The sequence below is a fragment of the Camelus ferus genome, chromosome 29 (genome assembly GCF_009834535.1).
Source record: "Camelus ferus isolate YT-003-E chromosome 29, BCGSAC_Cfer_1.0, whole genome shotgun sequence".
Lineage (NCBI taxonomy): Eukaryota > Metazoa > Chordata > Mammalia > Artiodactyla > Camelidae > Camelus > Camelus ferus.
Window position 1 is genome coordinate 17867205 of NC_045724.1, and position 21522 is coordinate 17888726.

The following is a 21522-nucleotide window of genomic DNA, read 5'->3' on the forward strand; positions in this document are numbered from 1 at the left end:
TGATAGCTGGCAGCCGCGGGTCCCAGAGCCGAGCTGAGTTGCAGCGCTCGCCATCCCTGCACTGGACTAGGGAGCCGGCTGGCTGCCCGTGGGGCTGTGATTGTTCGGCTCTATTTACTTATTGGAAGGCGGAAGGACGCATGAAAGCACTCCTCGCTCCAGCTCCCCACCGGACCCCACCCTGAGTACAGCAAGCTGTTTTGCTCCAGGTGACTGAAGTCTTGCCACCCACCGCCCCCCTTCCCTGTGGAGGGCAGCACTGCCAGCCCCCAGCCCAAGTTATCAGCAGCTGCCAGAAGGGGCGGCCTCCCCACCCTCGACTCCCCCTCCACTCCGGCTCCTGGAAGCGGAGGGGTGGCCTTGAGAGCGGTCAGAGCAGACGCTGCCCCGCAAGGAGGCTCCCACAGCCAGCAGACCTGGCTCCGTGATTGACCCAATATTGTTTTTCAGCTATGCATTGAGAGCTGATTACGTGCTAGGCTCTCCACAACCATCAGCTGACTAAGTGCTCACACCAACCCCCGCAGGGTTCAGGTGGTATTTTCACTGGTTAACAGCTGCCACATTCCCTGCTCTTGGGGAGCAGATTCTGCCCTGTCAGGCCACCAGGCTTGCCTGGGGGTGTCCTGGATGCTCTCAGGGTTCTCTCTGGATACCTGACTTCTCTCTGGACACAGCTTTCCTCTGCAGACAACCTGGTGCCCCAAAGTGAGGAAAGCCTGACCCACCTCCCAGACTCCTTCCCTGGATGTGAGGCCTGTAGATGCCTCCTTAGTCCCTCCGGCTCTTGCCTGGTTCTCTCCATCCTGATGATGGTGACACCACTTTGCTCCTCGGAGATGCTCATCTCTCTCTGCTATTGGTCAAGGTGGTAGCTGAGTTGGTGAATTTGTGGTGTGATGCAGAGGAGAGAACATGGTTCAGGGTGAGGGAACAGGATCTGTCATTTCCTAGCTGTGTGACCTTGGGCAATACACCTATACTCCTGGAGCCTCAGTTTCTTCATCTGTGAAGTGGGGAGAGTAAAGCAAACCCCACAGAATTAAACAGTGTTGTCTCTTTGCCCCACCAGGTTTTGGTATGTGACATGTAGTTTATGTTTTCTTGCCTAAGACAGGAAGTCTCCCTGATGACAGGAGCCTTGTGTGTTTTTTCCTTTGTGTTCCAAATGCTAGGGGACCCTCACTCCACCCTGTGAACCATGATGTGCCCTGGAGGGGATCTGAATTCCTTTCAATGGAAGAGGAAAGACCAGGGTTGCAAACATGCAGGGTGGACTAGGGACTTCACAGTGTTGTGAATCAAGACAGAGAAGGGCCAGGGACCACTGGAGGCACTCAGAGAGCTCTGTGGGCTGGTGGGACACCTTTAGCTCAAGGAGGGAATGGGACTGGGGACCTGGAGTGTGGAGATGGGCCTACAGAGTAAGTACCACCCTCGCAGAAGCCCTGGCCAGAACTCAGGCCAGCCAGGGAAGAGTCCTTTGACCAGAGACTCGAAGGTGTGAGGCCCTAAGCTTCAGTGGTGGCCAAAAGCACAGCCTTCGGATTGAGACTAGCTTTGGCCACTGCCCTTTCCAGCTGTGTGCACAAATGATTTTAACCTCCTTGAGCCTTGACTTCCTCATCTGCAAAATGGGAAGAATGAAGCCTACCTGATAGGGCTTTTGTGGGTGAGCAGCAAATTCTTGGTAAATTGCCTGGGATGGAGTAAGTGCTCAATAAAGGAGAGTGATTATTATTGTCCTAGAAGGGAGGGAATGGGGAGGAGGTACCCCTGGGGAGGCGCTGACTTCTTGGCCAGGAATGAGAGGGGCAGACAGAGAAGGGCAAAGGCTTGGATGTGTGCAGGGGTGAGGGGACCCCCTCATCCTGGCCAGGGGGCCCTGGGTCTCCCTCCCTCCTCCACTGTGCTCCGTTGATCTAATCCATGCTATTGAGCGGCAGAAAATCAAAGTCCACAGAAGATGTATTCTTTATCACTCCTTTGTCCATCCTTTCACTTAATTAACTCCAATCAGATGGGCCAAAGTGAACCTTGGCAGGGGGCCAGCCTCTCCTCACCCCTTCACCTCAAAACTTGCTGCTTCTCCCTCCAGCCCCCCACACTTAAGGGGGCACTAAGTTACTCTGGCCCTGCCTGCCTGCCCTGGGAAGCTGTCCCACGCCCACTGCACCAGGCTGCGTGCTGTGAAGTCAGAGTCCAGGGAATAAGGGGAAAAGCCCTGCAGCTGGCACTGCCTCCATCCCCTAACTGCCTCAATCCCCAGGGATCTTCCAAGCTTTAGAGTGGGAGAACTGATGTTGGCACCTCCCTGGCAATTCCTGGGTGACAGGTCACCTTCTGTCTCCTTATGTTCTCCCCACTCCCTGGGCACTGAGTCCCTGCTCCAGAGACCCAGCAAAGCCCATGTCACACGGTGGTAGCTCAGCTCTACTATATCTTTCTCTTCTGCCATCCAGGCTTGCCTGGCTCAGAGCCTCAGTTGTTGCACCCTAGGAGTGGGCTACCTCTCAGGCCGGAATCAGAGATGATGGGCATTGCCCCTAGTTGGCCAGCTGTCCCAGACTGCCTGGGCCTGAGAGGGTTCCCAGGATATGTCAGGGTGAAGGATGGCCCTGGTTTCAGGCTCTCAGTCCATCTCCATCCCTTTCCCAAGCTCCTCTGTGGTTTTTACCCCTTGAGTGGCATGAGCCTGAGGTCAGGAACCAGGGATCTGAGGTTTTCTCTGCATCTGCCATTCTTCACTGGGGCAGGCCCTTTTTTCTCTCTGGGCCTCAGTTTTCCTGACCTGAAAAATGGGAAGCATGGGCAGGATGATTCTCTAAGGGCCCATTAACACCTGCTGTGCTCCTTCAAATTGCTTTCCGCTCCAGCTCCTCTGGCTCACTGTCTATTCCTCCGTCCTTGCCTTCTCTTACTCCCTTCTCTTCCTTCCTCTCCCCTCCCCTCCCCCACCCTCCGTCTTTTGTCTCTTTCTTCTATTCCTCTTCTCCCTGCTTTCTTCCTCCTCCCCTCTCACCTTCCTCTTTTAATTTTCTCTTTTTCCTCCCTTTCCATCCTTTCACTTAATTAACTCCAATTAACTTTACCGTTTACCTCCAGCTCTTCCTCTCTCCTCCTCCTCCATGGCCCTTCCTCTGTTTCCCCCTCCTCGGTCCCTCTTTTCAGCAGACCCCACCCTCCTCTCCCCAGGTTATCTGTTGAATTCCACACACGCCTGCACAGACGGGATCAATCCGAGGCTGCCTTGCCTTCAGCTTATCTCTGCTCCAAATGATTGATTTTCCCTCTTTAAGAGTAATTTGCTGGTGAATTCCATGTACTGCAAAAACCCCTGTGAAATCTAATTCAATCCGATTGGCAGCTGGCAGTTTGGAGAAAGGATACTAGAGAGCTGTCAATTTCATCCTGCAGATGTGTGTATTATTCGTCTGCAGAAGAGGGTGCAAGGCGGACAGGTACTCCTCACCTGCATGTGCACACTTCCCCTTCCTTCCTCTCTCCCTCCCTCTGGAAGGATCTGGCCCATCAGATCTGCAGCCAGCCCCAGGTCTCCTGGGAAATGAATTATAATTTGCACTGGGTACTTGTATTAAGGTAAATGAATGCCAGGTGCTTTCAAATTCTGTTTTCCTAACTTGAAACCCACCACACTAGTGCACTATGGGGAATCTCACACTTTCAAAGCCCAGCTACACCTGGCTACCTGTCTCTCTCCTGCTCCCGGTCCCCACTCCCATCCTGTCCCTGGGCACTGAATCCCAACTCCAGGGACCCAGCAAAGCCCACGTCACACGGTAGTAGCTCAGTTCTGCTGTCTTTTTCTCTTCTGTGTTCTAGACTTGTCAGGTTCAGAGCCTTGGAGTGGGCCCCTCTCATGCCTGCCTCAGAGATGATGGGGCACTTCCCTTGGTTGACCAGCTGTCCCAGAGGTGATGGGCACTTCCCTTGGTTGACCAGCTGACTAGCTGGGACTGAGAGAGTTTCTGGGATGTGGGCTTAAAATGCTAAAAATCTTGGTGGTCTCAGGAAAACCAGGATAATAGGTCCTCAACTCTGTGAGGTGAGTCTGAGAGCCCAGCAGGGGTTAGTTGGCACCACCGCCCAGGTGTCATGCACTGGGTGTGGTAAACAGAGTCTAAGCATCTGGTTCCAACCACACCAGCTCCCGTGTACCATAGGTGCTCCCCAAAGTCTGAGCTGACTTCAGAGGCTAATGCCCACCATCAGCTCATATGCAGGAGGACGGGCGCACAGCAGAGCAGGGGCTCCTGCTCAGCCCTGGGCACTGTGGCTCTGGGTGGGTGCCATCTGGGGGTCACAGGTGCCACCTGTGTCCACTGGATACAGCAAAGCTAACTGTATCCACCCTCAGAGTTGGAACCAGCTGCTCTGGCCTCATTTCTATGCCCCAAGCAAATAACCATTTCTGGTAGGATCCAAATCTTTAGACTGCCCTGGACCTCTAAGGACCAGAGCAGTCAGCCTGGTGGGTACTTACTGAAACAGGGGTACTGGCCAGGAGGGCTAGACCCTCCTTAATAGTGCCTGTGGGCATGGCCAAAGGGCAAGCTTTATGCAGAAGGCCCAGGGCTCACAGGGACCTTTCTAGGCGCACACATTCAGGGACTCCTGCCCAGGTCACCAGCTTGTACCCGGTGTGCAAGGGGCAGAGGGGACACGTGGGATGTATGAGGCCCAAGCTCTTAATTCCAAGACAACATGCTCTACTCCCCAAGATCCCAAGGGAGCCAGGTCATGCTCCTCCCATCCTTCCTCCCTCCCTCCTGCATGGGACCCTGCTTGAGAAGCGCCTGCCCTAAGTGGAGAGCTTAATGATTCCTTCCTTGTGGCCTGGCCTCCCAGCACAGGCGGCCACTTTTCTAACCCTAAAGTCTTCCATTCTGATCAGAATCTGCCACCTTGGACCTCTCCCCTCATACCTGGCTGCAACCCCCTTTCTCACTCCACAGGCGAACTCTGCACTAGAGTTTTGGTTCTGTTTTGGGCAGCGGGCTAAAGTGGGATGTGAGTGTTCTCAGAGGTGCAGGGAGGAGAGTCTAAAATGCAGGGAGAAAAGGTGTGCATCCCAGGCCACCCCAGGTGCAGAATCATCCCTCCCCTTCCTCTGGAGACCCTTCTTTCAGGAATTGCATGGCCTGAGGGCAGGGTCGCAGCAGGAGGAAGATGAACCTCACTGGCCCAGGGTCTGTCCAGTCTCTGCTTTCTGGCTAGGAAAGCGGGAAGGGCAGGGTGCAGAGCTGGGAGTGGGTCTTGCACCGAGCAGCTGCCTAGCTCTGTCAATTTACCATGCTAAAACCATTTCCCTGTTCCCACAGAGAGAGAAATGTGGCAAGGCAAAGAAATCTAAACGCCTTATGGAAATCAGGAGGGGACTCTGCCTGCTGCTAATCACACCACTTTATATTCCTCTGACTCTCCAATAGGGAGTCCACCTTCCCCATGCGCCTTGGTGGCAGGGAAGGGGCTGGGAGAAATCCCATTGCCACAGTGGTCTGGTTGGGGGGTGGGGCAGAACTCAAGACTATTTAGAGGCCAGGAACCTGGGTGTCCTGGGAGCCAGAAGGAGTGGTGATTTCATCTCTCTCCGGCTCCCAGCCCTCTGCTGAGTGGCGCTGCCCAGCCCTGGGGCTCCTGCCCTGTGAACAAAAGCACCACAAACGCCCTAAGGAATGGTTCCTGGGCTGGGACAGGGCATTGGGCTCCAGGCAGATGGGTGACCATGCCTGATGACAGTGTCACTCAGCTGCCCCTGGGCATCCCGAAGTCAAACCCGGGCACAGAAGCCCAGGCTTGCAAAGAGCCCCAACTATTTGACTCACTCCATGCCTTCCATGGCACACAGGTATTGGCCACACAGTAACTGTGGTTGAATGGACAAAGCAATGCATGCATGAGCGAATGAGCTGCGTGTGTGTGTGTGTGTATCTGTGAATGTGTGGATGTGAGGAAAAAATCAGAAGACAGTGGAAAGGAGGGCAAGAGAGAGATGATTCCATTCAATGAAAAACTAAGAGAGAAATAGAGACTCAGAGGGAGAGCAGGCAAGGGTGGTGGAGGGTGTTCAGATGAAGAACTAAGTTGAGGGAAAGATGAAACCAGGAGCCTGGCCATGCCCAGCAGAGTGGTGGCAGGTAGGGGCAGCTGCCATCTCTTCCTCTATCTAGCCACTTCCCTCACCTGCCCTTCTGAGGTTCTGCCATTCCCATCTCTGGGGTTCCAAACCTTAGCCTCACTCTAATCCTCCCCCTTCTCATGAACCCCCACATCCTGCTCCTACTCATTCATGCGTCTGCCATCACCCTCGGTCACTGTCCTCATTCTCCTGGTGTCCAGAGGAATCAACCTAAAGCACAGCTCTGAGGCTATCACTCATGCTCCAGAACCATCTTTGGCTCCTGACTGCCTGCTGAATTAAGTTCAGGCTCATCAAGGCCCTCCAGCCTACCTGTCTGGCTTTATAGGAGGATGTGTATTACATACTTGCTGAATTAAATGAAGTGGAGAGAAGGATGGTGCTACCTGAGTCTAAAAGTCCACCAGTGATGCTATTTATACTGATATCTTTCACATCATCTTTTTTTGGGGGGGGGGGTGTGGGTAGAGTGATCTTCAACTATTCATAGTTTTTAATAATTAACATGCAGTGAAATTGACATTTTTGTGTATACAGTTCTATGAATTTTACCACATGTATAGCTTTGTATTACCCTCATCACAACCAGGACACAGAACAGTCCTCAACCCGACTCCCTTGTGCTATCCCTTTCCAGTCACCTCTCTCCTACCCCTCACCCCTGGTAACCACTGATGGGTTCTCCATCACTATAGTTTTGGCTTTCAGGGAATGTCATGGAATCATGCAGGATGTAGCTTTTCACTGACATCATGCTTTTAAGATCCATGTGATTCTCACTTCACTTGGTCTGCTTATTGAAGCACAGCCCCGTTCCTATAGGATGCATTAGCATATCTGCCTGGACTGCAGAGCTAGGGCTGGGAAGTCCTGCATCTAAGGGGCATGCCAGGGAGAGCTTTGAAAATGGGCAGGAGAAGAGGGTTAAATGGATTTAAAAGAAAAAACAAACAAACAAAAAAATCAAGCCTGGTAGGCCTGTTCAGTAAATGTTAGAGGATTTGGACATTTCCTAATGAGAGTAATTAAGAGTCATTATGCTGAAAACAGGAAAGTAAACACTGATACGTATGCTAATTGGGGACTATTGATAGACCATCAGGGCAGCTGCTGCTAGTCTTCTGAGTCCTATTCGTATTCCTATTTCTGCTACGAGCCCCTCGCCGCCCAACTGGCTCAGTCATTCTCCTGTCCTTCAGTGCTCCCTCTTGGCCCGCCTCCTCCCCAGGGGTGGCTCCTTCTCGGTGTCTTTGCTGGTTCATCCTCATCTCCCCTAACATGAACACTGGGGTACCCAGGGCTGCTCAGCCCCCAGCCCTGCTCTCTGCTCTACCCACACCACTTTGCTAGGTGAGCACATCTAGACCTGTGGCTTCAACTACAGTCCAGTCGCTGGCAGTGCACACATTTCCACCTCAAGCCTGGACCCACACAGTGTGGCTGGAGCCTCCTTGGCTCTAGAGGCTCCTGTCAGATTTCCAGGATTTAGGAGAGCCAGCTGAGGTCACGTTGGTAGCTTGAGATCAGCCCTGGTAGGAATACTTACATCACAGAGATCACCACAGAGATCACCAAGAGATGAGGGCCCCCCTCCCCTGGCCCTAATTGCCGCTTAATAGACATTTACCAGCACACCCCCTCTGCCTTTTCCATTTGGCTGTCTAATGAGCATGTCAAATGTGTTGAAAGCTAACTTAACAGACCTCACCTTCTTCTCACCAAATCTACTGCTTCACCATCTTAGGAGGTTAGAACGCCAGTTTCCTAACAGCTTGTCATTCTTAACGACCCCCATTCCCCCAGCAATCCTGCTGACTCTCACTTCAAACAGGTCCAGGAGTGGATCACTTCTCACTCTGACACACCCCTCCCTGCCCTTACCGCCCTCACAACCTAGGAATGTCCCTGCCCTGTGTTGTCTATGCACCCAAGCAGACAGCGCATCCCTAAATTTTTTAAATTGAGATAAGATTCATCATTTTAGTCATTCTAATTTGTACAATTCAGTGCTTTGTAGCATATTCACGATATTGTGCAATTAACAACTCTACCTAGTTCTAAATCATTTTCATTATCCCAAAAGGAAATCCTATACCCTGAGCAGTCTCTCCTCATGCCCTTCCCTCCAGCCCCTGCAACCCTGTATACCTTCCGTCTCTATGGACTACCCTGTTCTGGACATTTCATATAAATGCAATCACCCACTATGTGGCTTTTTGTGTCTGGATTCTTTCACCTAGCATCCTGTTTTCTAGATTTGCCTGTGTCGTTCTAATGGCTGAATAATATTCCACTGTTTGGAGACACCCCGTCTGTTTATCCACTCATCACCCGATGGGCATTTGGATTGTTCCTACAGACTGTCCTTTGGAAACTTCAGTCAGATCAGGGGTATCTGCTCATTACCCTTAGGTGGCTTCCTGTCTCACTCCTCATGAAAGCCAAGCCCTGACAGCAGCAGGGCTGTACACCCTCCTCCCCAGCCCAGGGGCCTCCTTGAAATGCAGGCGCACTCTGTCTCAAAGCCACTGCGCCTGCTGCTCCTTCTGCCTGGAACGTTCTTCTTCCAAATACCCACACGACTCACCCCCTACTTCACTGAGGTCTCTTAAATGCCATCCTATCAGAGAGACTGCTTCTGTCCAGCACTCCCCTAGACCCCTCACCGTGCTTTATTTTCTCTATGGCTCTTGTCACCACTTGACATAATACATATCGACTTGTTTTTTAGTGCCCCACCACTGGAACAGAAGCTGCCCAAGGGCTGGACTTTGGCTGTTGTGTTCACTTACGAACAGTGCCTAGAATAGCACATGGCACATGCAGGTGCGCAACAGATACTTGCTGAGTAAAGGAACGGATGGTTGATTCCCGCTTCCCTCTAGGGAATCTCTTTCCTCCCATCCCACATACTTCACCAGCTGTGTGTATCACTGGCCCTGCTCTGTGACCTTATGCAGAAGGGTCCTCTCTGAAAACTTGTGCTCACGTGAGAAGGGCAGAGGTATCATTTGCTGGCTGACAAAGGACTCAGGGCACTTGTCAGGAGAAGGAGGCGCAAATGTGCTCCACTCTGTGCCAAAGTATCCTTCTAACCCAAGATGTAAACATATGACAACACTGACTTTGAACATTTCTTCTCACTCCCAATTCCTTTTTCAAATTAAATGTAGAAACTAAGACCTGGAGAGGAAGGAGGAAACGTTTGCCTTCAGTCTTCATGGACAGAGTGACAACACAGCAATGAAACCTTGCCTGGCATCAATCGCCACCCCCACTCCAAACCCCAGCCCCAGCCCATTCTCCCTCTCAGGGCACAGAGCCAGCAGGAGCCCAGGAAAGCAGGGCTGGGCACTGGCTCTGAGGAGAGGTTCCCCGCCCTCCTTGGTGGCCCACCCTCAGCACAGCTGCCTGGAGGGGCTCTGCACTCCCCTTGCCTTGATGATGAGGATGTTTCACAGCCAGTGGTCACGGTGATGGGGAGAGATACACAGGCCCAGCTTCCAGCTGAGCTGTGCTTACCCCTACCCTTCAAGACAGGGATGAACAAGACATACCACCTGTTGCTGTCGGGGGCGGGACGGGGGTGGGAAACGGGGCAGGCAGGGGAGTGCGGGAGGAAGACACCATGTTCTAGGGTGACGCTGGGCTCCCCAGGGCTCATGGCGAAGGGGCACGAGAGTGGGCATGACCCAGCCAAGAGATGTCGGAGAAAGGATGAAGTTTGTTCGTTCTGTTTCTGATCCTGGTGAGGGACTTCAGGAAAACCAGCCCTGTCTTTAGGGAGCACCGAGGCTAAAATGATTCCTGCCACTTCCCATCCATGCCAATGGCGTGGGGAAGGGAGCTGAGTTAAGGGAAGCCAACCTCCAGATCTAGTATAAAAGACACCTCCAGCCACTGGAGGGGACTCGAGAGCCACAGGCGCTGGGCAGGGAAGAGGTGAGGTCCAGGCGCTGGCACTACAGCTGCCAAAGAGGCCCAGCCTGCTTCACACCCCCGCCAGGGCTACAGGGCCTGGTGTAAATAGCATGCTAATTAGATTTACGGTGAGACTAAATTAGGAGGTGTCTGAATCATGCCGAGGACACCCTCTGGTCCTTGGGGAGGCTGGAGCTTAGCACACTGGGAGGAATCACACCACGGGATGCTGCCACGCACAGAAAAATCCTAATAATCATCATCGTCATAATAAGAGCCTCAGCCAAGGCAACTGGGGAGAAATTAATGGGAAAAAGCACCAACGGGGCTGCCCTCCTTCCCCTAGCTTCCCTTCCATGAGCGGCTTTGCTATGAAGTCAACAGATATTTTCCTGAAGAGCCTAAATCTTGAGGGAGGAACCCTAGAAATGTGCGCTCAAGCTGTGACACAGCAGAGGTCTTGCAGACAGACCCTGCCCATGGCCATGTTCTCAGGCCCCACGGATCCCAGCTCCCTGCTGTCTGGACTGTCCTGCTTTGCAACAGAAACACCTGAAATAGGAGCAGGTAGGATGGGCACCCCGGCCAAGGGAAGGTTGTCAGGCAACGCTGACCTGCTCTCCTCCATGTGCCTTGCCTTGGTTGTTCCCTTGGCCGGACTCCTCACCCCACTACCCCCTCTTAGCTTCACTTCAACGATGAAATCACAGGCTGGGTGAGAGGTACAGAATGTTGGAGGCGTTCCATCTACCTCCCTTAGATCCCTGGAGGGATTCAGTGGGAGGTGGGTGATTTCCAGCCAGATCCCAGTTATCTCCCTAATGGAGGGGAAAGAAGGGCCTGGATGATTGGATAATCACACATCCACAGGGAGCAGAAATCCTCCATCTGCCTCCACGGATGCTGACAGCCTGCCCTCCCCCCTCTCCCCCATCTCTTCACTGCTTCTAGAGTTTGGTTTCTAGTTCAAATTGCTTTGGAAAATAGGAAAGCGGAGGTCCCCGCCTTGGGTCACTTCAGCAGGTAGGGAGAGTTTAGGGCAGCTGGGATCACTCCCTGGGGTGGCAGGGACGTATATTTTCCGTGTCTCTACTGCAGAGTAGATGCTGGTAGATGGATTTATGCGGCTCAGTTGAACAGTGGCCTGGAGGGTCCAGAGCCGGAAAATGGACCTTCAACGGAATGTCTGACACGGAGCACGTGGTTTTCCTGCTCTTGCCCCACCCCACTCCCCGCAAATGGCTGTGCAGCTCAGGACGGCCACTCTGAGAACCAGCGGAAGGTCAGCCTTACAGCAAGAGCCACAGGGGGAGCTGAGATGAAGGGAGGCCAGGGTTAAGGAGGGGTTTTTCATCTTTGTTTTTGCCACAGACCCTCTGACAGTCTGGTGAAGCCCACGGAGCCCCACGTCAGAATAACAACGGCATAAAATAAAATCCACGGGACCACAATGTCAGTTAATTATCTTGAAATTCAGTTATCAAAGCATTTTAAAAGGGTATTATAGTAGAAATTATGTGCTTTTTAATGCATAAAACAATGAGATTTGGCAGCAGGTATAATATAGGCTATAATTTCAAAGTAGTGATGGGTGTAAATGATATTTTGAGATCCCTGCAACACCTGTAATGTGATATAAAAATATCTGAGATTTCTCTTGGGGTCAGAGTCACAGGTACTACTAACGCCCCTGTGGTTTATTTCTGTTTTATAATTAAAGGGAGTGCAAAAGTTCAGGTAGAGGTTAGCAAAAACAAAGATGCAGACTTTTCTCCATCCAGGGTCAAGGATGCCTTGGGGAGTCCTTGGGCCCCCACTCCTGGATTCAGAGCCCTTGGACTGAAAGGAAGCCTGGGAGGGGCCCATGGGGCCTATACCACAGCCTTGCCAGGCTGCATGGGGAGCGGGGCCAGAGGGACTACAGGCTGGACAGACTAACAGGAACAAACATGAAAATGAATTTAAATAAATACAAGGTTGTGGGCCAGGCTCCCTGACAGGCCTGGAACACATGTGGAATGGAAAATGATGGTGATGGATAAAAAATAAAGCCAAGATTAACAGGAGAACAAGAGCAACCTCCCTTTCTAACTGCCCCCACCCCCCGCCCAAATAAACCCAGTATTCCAGAATATGGCCTTTTCTCCCTGTCATTTGCTTTCTTTTATTTATTTGTTTGGTGATGTTTTCTCCTTGGGAGGTGGGTAATTCTGGGGTTTTTTTCTATGCCCCTCAAACAAATAAATTGTGTCAGCTCCTGCCTGAAATAGGAATTAGCTCCTGCCAGATGGGTCCCCGTTCACCTCTGCCGTGTGGCCGTCCCCACTGCCTCACCTCCCCCTCGCCTTCCCACCAGACACGCTGGAGGTGGGACATCCACCGCTGGGTGGGACCAAACCTCTGAGTATGGGGCATCCTGGCTACAAACGAGGAACCCCGCAGCACAAGCAAGAAGCACAGGATTGAATGTTTAAGACCCAGCTCTGCGACTCACTGGCTATGTGACCTTGGAGTAGCCTCTTAACCTCTGTGAGCCTCGCTTTCCTTTTCTCTAGAAGAAAACAGTATATATATCTTCCAGGGCTGGGAATAAGAATTGTTAAGACTTAAAGAGTGATTTTCATGGGCCAGGCACTGTTCTAAATACACATATTAACCATATAATCCTCATAACAGCTCTGTGAGGTAGGTACTATTACTGTCTCCATTGTGTAGGTAGGAAAACTGAATCAGAGGGGATAAATAAGTCCCCTAAAGTAAGAAAGAACAAAAGTAGCAGTGCCGCAATTTGAACCCAGGCTTCAAAGCCCTTATTTTTAACTACTCTAGCTGGCTGGCTCTTCCTAACCCATGAAGGGATGCCCCAGGTGGTACCAAATAAGCACCAGGTGGGTGGGCTGGGAGATGATGGGGGTAGGGGCACGAGGGGGATGAGGCCCATGGCGGTGCCAGGCCCCTCTGCCCAAAGCAGGGAGCGGAGGCGGCTGGAACAAGTCCAGGGAAGGACGATGGGCCAATGTTGGGAGCAGGAGTGAAGCGGGAAGTGTGGCCGGTCTCCCCCTTCCCATCCAGGTCCTCTTAGACAAAAAGAATGTTTGAGATTTGCAGATACTAACTACTGTATATAAAATAGATAAACAACAGCCTGGAGAACTATATTCAATATCTTGTAGTAACCCATAGTGAAAAAGAATATGAAAACAAATATATGTATGTACATGTATGACTGAAACATTATGCTGTACACCAGAAATTGACACAAAATTATAAACTGAATATACTTCAATAAAAAAGAATGCAAATAAAAAAATAGATTTAACAGAAAAAAAAAAGGTTAGAATTTATAGTTCTAAGGCTGAATGGTCCAACCCACGGTTTCCCAGAGATGGACACGGAGGCACAGAGTGGGGACCTGACTTGTGTGGAATCCCTCTGGGACCGGGCTTCGCTGCTCTCTCCGCCACCTCCTCGGGGCGGTCCGGCTAGGTCTGGTACAGACCGCTATGGTCAGAATTCAAAACCCTGGACCGATTCGAAGCGGGAGAGCCTCTGTTACGAAGACTGAAGACGGCCACTCAGTCTCCATCTGGGAAGGGTTCTGAAGGTGGTTTCTGGAGGACTTATCGAGTTTCATTATAAGGGGGTCTGGGTTTCTCTGGCTTCCTGTAAACACCTTAAGAGGAAAATGGCTAACTGGCGGGAGAGCCTCAAGTCAGACGCTGGAAAGAACCTGCTGGTCAAGGGCGGCGGAAGGGCTTTCTGAGTAGGAGTCGTTGCTATGCTGCTGATTCCTTGCTTCCACCCATGGGCCCTGACACCCATTTTCAACACAGCCATCAGAGGGCTCCTTAAGAAAGATGACTCAGAGCACGTCAACTGCCTGGTTCCCCACAGGTTCAAAGTAACAGAAAAACCCCTTCCTGGGGCTGGTGGGCATGGCTGGCCCCTACTGGTGGCTGTAGCCTCACCTCCTACTGCTTGCTCAAGCTCGCTTGGCCGGTCCCACCAGCCTCTCCTCTCCTTGGAAACCAGGCCAGTTCCCTTGTGGGGATCTCTTCCCTTGCAGGGAAGAACCTGCTGCTAGAAGGTTCCGTCTCTGAAGCTCTGTGTGGCTGCCCCTCTACACCACTTAACTGTAGCTCCAAGGGCACCTCCTTGAAAGGCCTTCTGGGACCACTGAATTGAAAATAGCCCCTTACCCACCATCACTCATCCCGTTTATGGACTCCCTGACATTCATTTCCACCTGCCTCAGGTTGGCATCTGCCTTCTCCTCCAGCTTCCCCCCCTGGAATGAAAGAGAAGCTCCTGGAGGGCAGGGACCAACATCTTCAGTACCACCTCCAGTGGCATGGACATAGTAGGTAACAATAACGTTTGTTGAGTGAATGAGTGCATCATCCCCCACCGTGTACATTTCAACATGGTCTCTCAGAAAGGCTGGATGGGGGCACATTATCGAGACCTGAAGGCCATTCTGAAATGATTCTAAGTCCCAGAAGCAGGTAGATTAGGCAGGAGAGGCCTCTCTGGGGGGATATTGGCACCCCACCCCCCACTCCCACCCCTCTCCTCTCAAATTCTCCAGGACAGCAGCAAATCTGTTCTGAGAAGCTGTGGGTCAGAAATAAAGCAGATCAAATGCTCCCAACTCCTGAGGAGAAAGGTAAGATGTACATGAATGGTATTTCTTCTGAAGGGCACGTGAGAGGAAATGTCCATTGTTAGTCTAGTCAACGGGGAGGGGTCGCGCAGAGTGCAAAAACAGTATTTAAAAGCCACCCCGTTTGCTGGGATTTGTAAAGCAGCTAGAGGCACAGATGGGCTTCAATACTTACTGCCTCCCTCCCCCAACTGTTCGGAGGCAGGATACAGATAATCCACTTGGATCTAAGTCGAAGAGTGGTTTTAGGGACAACTGAACAGAAACTTCCAACCCTCCCGATCACCCAACCCGTGCAGATGGGAAAACATGACAGCCTGTGGTTGGTTCAGCTGTAGGTAGGACTGGGGAGGGCTGCAGGCAATATTGGGAGAGGAAAAGTTGACCAAATCAGAGAAAATGTAAAGATCATGTTGAGAGCAAGGGGGTGGGTAAGGGTGGGTAAGGCTGTGATGGGAATCCAAGTGGGTGAGTGTGTAGCTTTTTCCAGCGGCTCCTAGAACCCCGAGGAAGAGACAAGAGAATGCCCAGCAGCCGAGCTGGGGGAATGAGGCTGCTGCAGGCTTTAATATGAAACTCAGAGATGAGCTCCCATACCAAGCTGACTCCTGCGGCCTTTGCCTTGAGATTTTTTTGGTGTGATTTGCATTACAACCATCTATTTGCATCTCAGCTGTCACAGGGTGCAAATGGGTTGTTGTTGGTTTCAGCCCACCCCATCTCTTTCTCCTCTGGCTTCTGTGAGTTTTCTATAGCTGGGCAAAGGGAAAGAAATTACTCAGTGAGATTTGACAATGAGGATGGAGTCCTGAGGACAGAGAAAGGGCCTTTTTCAAGCACCTTTGTTATACTGAATGGTCTGGCAGAGCCTGAGGTTCAGCAAGAGGCTGAGTAGAATCTTAGATCTGGAGGGGATGACAGGCATTTTCTAGTCTTTGTGAATTAGATGAGCATCTTTATTAGGAACGATTGCCACAAAGTACTGACTGACAGGTTAAACTGCTTCCTCCTTCCCTTTTCCATCAACTCCTGCTACTGCCCCTCAGTGTACCTTTGAAGTCACCTTCTTACACAAACTCAGCTGGAGTTGGGCTTCAGCAGAGGCGTACTGACTGATAATCCAGTTTGGATAAAGCCTTGGGCCACCTCATTGCTACTTTTATCATTTCATCATGCTTTGAATTCAACCGGTACCTATTCCTGCAGTGCTTCCCAAGTGCTACGCTTGGTATGAGGCACTCAGTTACACTGTGGATCATTCACTCCAATCGGGGAGACAGACACTGTCAAGATCATCACGTTAACAATTGCAAAATCAGTCATGATGAGTGCAAGGGAGACTCATGTGTTCTATAGCATCTATGACAAAGGGATGTGACCTCTCCTCCTGCTCCCTTCCAGTCTCCAAATCTGCTCAATAAACACATTTTCTTTCACTCCCAACAAACCCAGAGTCACTTTCAACCCAGACACAAATCCCAACAGACTGATGCTCCCTTCAGAAAGAGAAGTGGAAGAAATGACAATTAAAAAATATTTTGGGGGGAAGCTGCTTGATTCCTCACTGAGGTTCTCTGATTTTCTCCACACTTCGGACACTTGGGCAAATGCCAGTGCCAGTGGCCTCTCTCTTCTGTTTCCTGCCAGCGATGTGGCGGGACACTCCACCCTGAGAACCTAGGGCCTGACCATCAGTACCCAAGACTGGGCTTTGGGAGCATCTACCTGGTCAGATCTGAATCCCTCCAGACTTGTGGAGAAGAGATGAGAGATATAAAACTGCAGGGCATCTCAGAAAGCAATTGATCTCTCCCTCCTATTTAGGAAACAGCCGAGGACCACATCTGGGGTGGTCTGGGTGCAGCTCTCCTGGGAGACTGGAGGATGGCCCACGTGACCTTAGGGTGAGGTAGCCTGGGCTTCTGGGCTGCCTCTCCTCTCTCTCTGTTCCTCAATGTGCCCTGGAGAAGTGGGACCCTTTGGGAAGGAGGCCAGTCCTTCACTATCAGAGACAGTGGCCAACTCCCTGGGAAAAGCAGCAAAATGGTCCCTGGTGGTGTTGGGCACTGTGTCCGCAGTGTGTGTGCTGATGGCTGTGCCCCAGAGGAGAGTGGCCGCTAGGGCAGGCTGGATCCAGACGCCCCTCAGCCTTCCTACAGATGCTTCAGACAGACTTTCCGCAAAGGAGCCTGAGATAAAACCGAAGGGGTCAGGGTAACCTTGAAATCCACCAACAAGTCATAGTGAGCAGGGCTCTGGGAATTCTGGCCCTGCCGGGGGTGATGCCCGGGGACCCATCTGGTTAACATCTGGCAGGCACTGTGCTAAGTCCTATATCCGTGTCATCTGATCTTCTCTCCGCATACCTTGTTGATATCCTTTGTGGCAGAGACAAATATTTAGCTGCTTCCCCACATTCCCCAGCATTCTGGCAGTGAGGTTGGGGGCACATAACTAGTTCTGGCTGATGGACCCTGAATAGAAGTCGCGAGGCCACTTCTGGGATGAAGCACAGAAGAACCCTTTAGCTGCCTCCTCCCTCCTGCAGCAACCAGGATCCTGCAGAGTGTGCACCTGAGGTCTCCCCGCCCACCCTTGCTGGACAAGTAGCTCCAGTGACAAATAAACTGCCTTTTCAGGGTTAATGTGTTCCTGCAATAGAAACCGACAGATACATTTCCTTTTTATTTTTTTTTTTACATAGATGAGCAAAGTGAGGCTGAGAAAGGGTCGACAACTCACCCAAGGTGGCAGAGCTAGTAAATGGCAGGGCTGGCCTTGAACACAGGCCCTGTCTGATTCCTTGGCTTGGCATTCAAGGCCCCCAAGGCCATGATCCAGCCCACGTTCCCAGCAGCCCATTCCACAAACCCTGATCAGTTGCGTGGGTTCCTACCTGCTCTCTCCATCATCTACTTACAAGTCTCTCCCTCTGAGCCTCTCTGTGGGCCATTGCCTGGCCCCGCCAGCCCTCCTGAGCACCCTTTCATCATCTGATTTCTGCCCCAAGGCTCAGCCCAAGTCCCCCTCTTGCCATAGTCTTTCCTGATTCTCCAGCCCCTACTCCCCCATCCTCAGCTGAGCTCTGGAGCCCTCACTGCCCGCAGGCACTGGACCCTAGACCCACACTGGTTCTGGTGTCTCTCTTCCCTTGGGCATCATTATCAGCCTGAAACCAAGGATGGGATCTTCTTCCGAGGTTCTCATTCACACAGCTGTCTCCAAAGGGGGCGCCTGCCCTCCAGAGGGATACAAGATGATCCAGTGGGGCGTGAGAAAATGTTAGAACCTGTTTGTACACCTATTTATCTCCACCTTTGAAACTTTCTACATTATTGTATGTGTTTTAAACTTACATACTACATTCGCATAAACACATATGGTCCCGTGGGACAGGGACCATGATTTCCCAGACTCCCTCAAAGTGGCCAAATATAGCTCTTTGTAAACAGTAGGTGCTCAGTACACACATATGTGCACTTGTGCACACACAGACACAGACACACATACACAGGGACTGACTTGTCCTTGTGAACCCGAGTCCTTGGGGGGACCGTGTCCAGTTGAAAAAAGCAGACAGGAGAGGGGCAAGGGAGTGAGGAGAAGCCAGCCCGAAGCAAGGCCAGTGCGGAAGCCGTGTGTGAGGACGTGAAGAGTAATTGTAGAGAAGCACCTCAGGCAGGAAAACCTAATGGAATTCCTGAGCAGAGTGGACTGGGGGAGCTGCGGTAATAAATAGAAGTCCTATTAAGGTTGTGACTGCTGACAGGCAGGGGAGGTGGGGCACGGGTAGGAGTGGGGTAGGAGGCAGGCTGAGAGGGTCGTGAAGGGATGGAGGCTGCCCCACCCAGGCTGGCCCTTGGCCCGATGACAGAGGGCGTGGCAGGGCTCTGCAGACTGGCGGAGCCTCCTCCCTCCTGCTCCTCTCCCTCACTTGTGCCCCTTGTCCCTTCCTCTTAAGACTGGCCTCAGTGGCAGGCCCTTGGGCAGGGGGATGCAGGTGTCCTGGACCCCTCTGGAGTCTTTTTATGGCCTGGAATCCCCTGGAAGGCACTTAGACTCCTTGCATGGAAAAGTAGGGTCTTACTACCCCCCAAAGCAGGAATAAGACTTTTTTCCAAGGTCATCATTTATAAAAGAGCCTTTACCTTTTAAAATTTCTATTTTGTGTGTGTATGGTTCATAACATCATACCAGATGAGTGCTCTGATCATGTATATAAATTTCTAAGTACAGAACTATACACTGGAGGTGTGTCCTCAAACGTTTTTTACAGGGTGTAGTGGCAGAAGTTTAGAGACTACTGACTTTTTCAGTCTTACTTATCCTCAGAACGTAGCACCTCAGGGGTGCAGCAATATTTGTTTCTATTTATAGATGGGGCCCTAGGAGCCCAGAGACCCCTGGCATCCCTCCCAGGGCTGCACAGCCCAGGCTGGGCAGAGGGTGTCGACTGCCTTCTGGGACTCACCTCGTCCTTGTCCACCACCTGGATGAAGAGGGGGAGGGCAAAGCCGACCTGCGCTAGCTCAGTGATGGCCACGCTGTACTCGGAGCTGTTGAACTCTGGGGCATTGTCATTGATGTCAATAACTAGGATGTTGAAGGTCGTGGTCACTGTGGCATCGGACGGGGTGCGGTCATCATTCAGCTCTGTGCCCTGCAGAGGGAGGAATAAACACCCCAGGGATGAAGGTAGCCGTAATCACAATAATAGCCGTCATTCACCAAGGCTTTCTCAAAACTAGGCACTGCGCTTTATGTGAATTATCCCCTCCAATCCTCACCATAAGTCCAGGACAGAGATTCTATCATTAGCATCCTCACTTTACTGACCCCATTACAGGTGAGAAAACTGAAGCTCAGAGAGGTTAAGCATCGTGTGCAAGGACACACAACCAGAGCAGGTGTCAAACTCAGGCAGTGGGATTCTAGAACCAAGGGGACAGGTAGAGTTTTAGGGGTTCATCTAGGGGCAAAGGGAGAGTATTCATTTTGGCAGATGATGAAATTGAGGCCAAGAAGTTTTATGCTAGCAGGTAATCAGGCCTTAATTCAGCATCTGCTATGGACTGAACACTGCTAGGCACTGGGATGGTCTGGGCTGGACTCAGGAACAGATGGACTCAGATACCTGGGCACCTGGTCTCTGGACCAGAGTCTTTGGACCATAAGATACCTATTCCCAGTTCCCACACCAACCCTCTGAACCAGAATCTCTGATGAAAAGGTCCAGGACTAGGTATCTTTTACCAGCACCCCAGGAGATTTGAGCTCACAGCCAAGTGGGGAACTCACCCTCATATTTTATATAAAGATGGAAAAACTGAGCTCAGGGCCCCACCGTGAATTGGTGGTGGCACTGGGACTAGGGGGCAGCCCTCTGCCATTGGAGCTGCCTGCCTCCATAGGAAGGGAGCAGGGACAGGAGGGGAGGCTGGAGGGGTCCTCAGGCTTGGTGCTGGGTCAGGGAAAGGCTGTGTTAGTTCGCCCTCCCCCAGCTGGCTCGCGTGTGCACATCTGGTGGAGAGGATGGAGCCGGTGGGCGAGTCAGGACTATCAATCCATCGCTGCCACAGGCCCTCTCAAGGCCAAGGAGAGTAATTAAGGGCTAGGCTGGGCTGCACCATCCTCCCCACCCTGATGGAACGGCCTCCTTCCCAGAGCCCACTCTTCAGTCCTGGTGCCACCCCCTCCTCTCAATCAATGGCTGGGGCCGGGGAGGACCACTGTGGTCCAGGCAGCATCCATACTCTAAACGGATTTCTCAGGGAATGCCTCAGCAAATCACTGAATGCAAACCGGCCATGAGTGGCAGGGGGCTGCCGGGGTGGGGACCACTGCAGCTTCCGCCCCCTCCTGGCTGCACCGCTGTTTCCTAAGCAGATAACAGCTCCAGGGAAGTTAGGAGAATTAGAAATGGGAGGAAACCTCAGAAACAGGGTAAACCTAAGAATCTGAGTTGTCTTATAAGAGAGAACTTAGAATCACGGGATAACAGTAAGGAACTTGGGATGAGCACCTACTCTGCGCTGCTTCACCCTGAAAAGGGGGTGAAACTTGCAGTCCTCTGCAGTTGTTGATAAAGCTGTGAAGTGTCCAGCAGGGCCCTGACAAGGCCTACACCTGACAGGCGCTGGCTCTTCCTGACAGGGGCCCTGGGCCTGAGACCTGGGAATCAGTGCAGGGTGAGGGAGCAGAGGTGACATGCCTGCTGGATCCTCAGGCATCCCCTCTATGTGGGTTGGAGGTGCCCACCACCCAGCTCTCACCTTCACGGTCAGGATGAAGCCGTGGCTGTACAGGGGGTTCTCCCGGTCCAGCAGGCCGTTCAAGGTCAGTGCCCCGCTGATGTAGTCCAGTGCAAAGATGCTGTTGGTGTTTCCTGCAAGAGAGAGAAGAATTCAGGGTGTGACTGGAGTGCAGGACAGGTGGACATGAGGCAGGGGGCCAGGGCTCCCCTCCGGACATTAAGGACTCATCAGTAATTTAAAATGGATGCTGGTTCCAGGAGTAACAGAAAGAGCTCTGGGGTACAGGGGAGCACACAGCCCAGGCAGCAGGCGGCACTGAGTCACAGGACGAGAACTTTATACCCGCTGCGTCTCCCTCAGGTCTCTGCCTGAGTCAAGGTGGGGGTCTTGCTTTGGTGCTTGTATGTCTCGAACACCCTCTTGTTAGTTTTCCTTTTTAACAGAGAGAGAGAGCGCGAGCAGGCTTCAGGTCCAGAGCTTTCCAAAGGGAGCAGTACCCAGCTAGGACCCAGTAACTGCTGTGT

At 52.0% G+C, this 21522-nt stretch overlaps 1 protein-coding gene across 1 annotated transcript in view; it reads right to left on the reverse strand.

Annotated features, from left to right (window-relative positions):
• LOC116656655 (cadherin-23-like) overlaps positions 1 to 21522 on the reverse strand; it is a 159871-nt gene that overhangs the window by 85132 nt on the left and 53217 nt on the right. The window contains exons 5-6 of the mRNA XM_032469914.1: positions 21017 to 21129; positions 19216 to 19404 (exon numbers count right to left, since the gene is read on the reverse strand). Of these exons, the coding sequence (XP_032325805.1) occupies positions 19216 to 19404; positions 21017 to 21129 (302 nt within the window). The remainder of the gene's footprint in view (positions 1 to 19215; positions 19405 to 21016; positions 21130 to 21522) is intronic.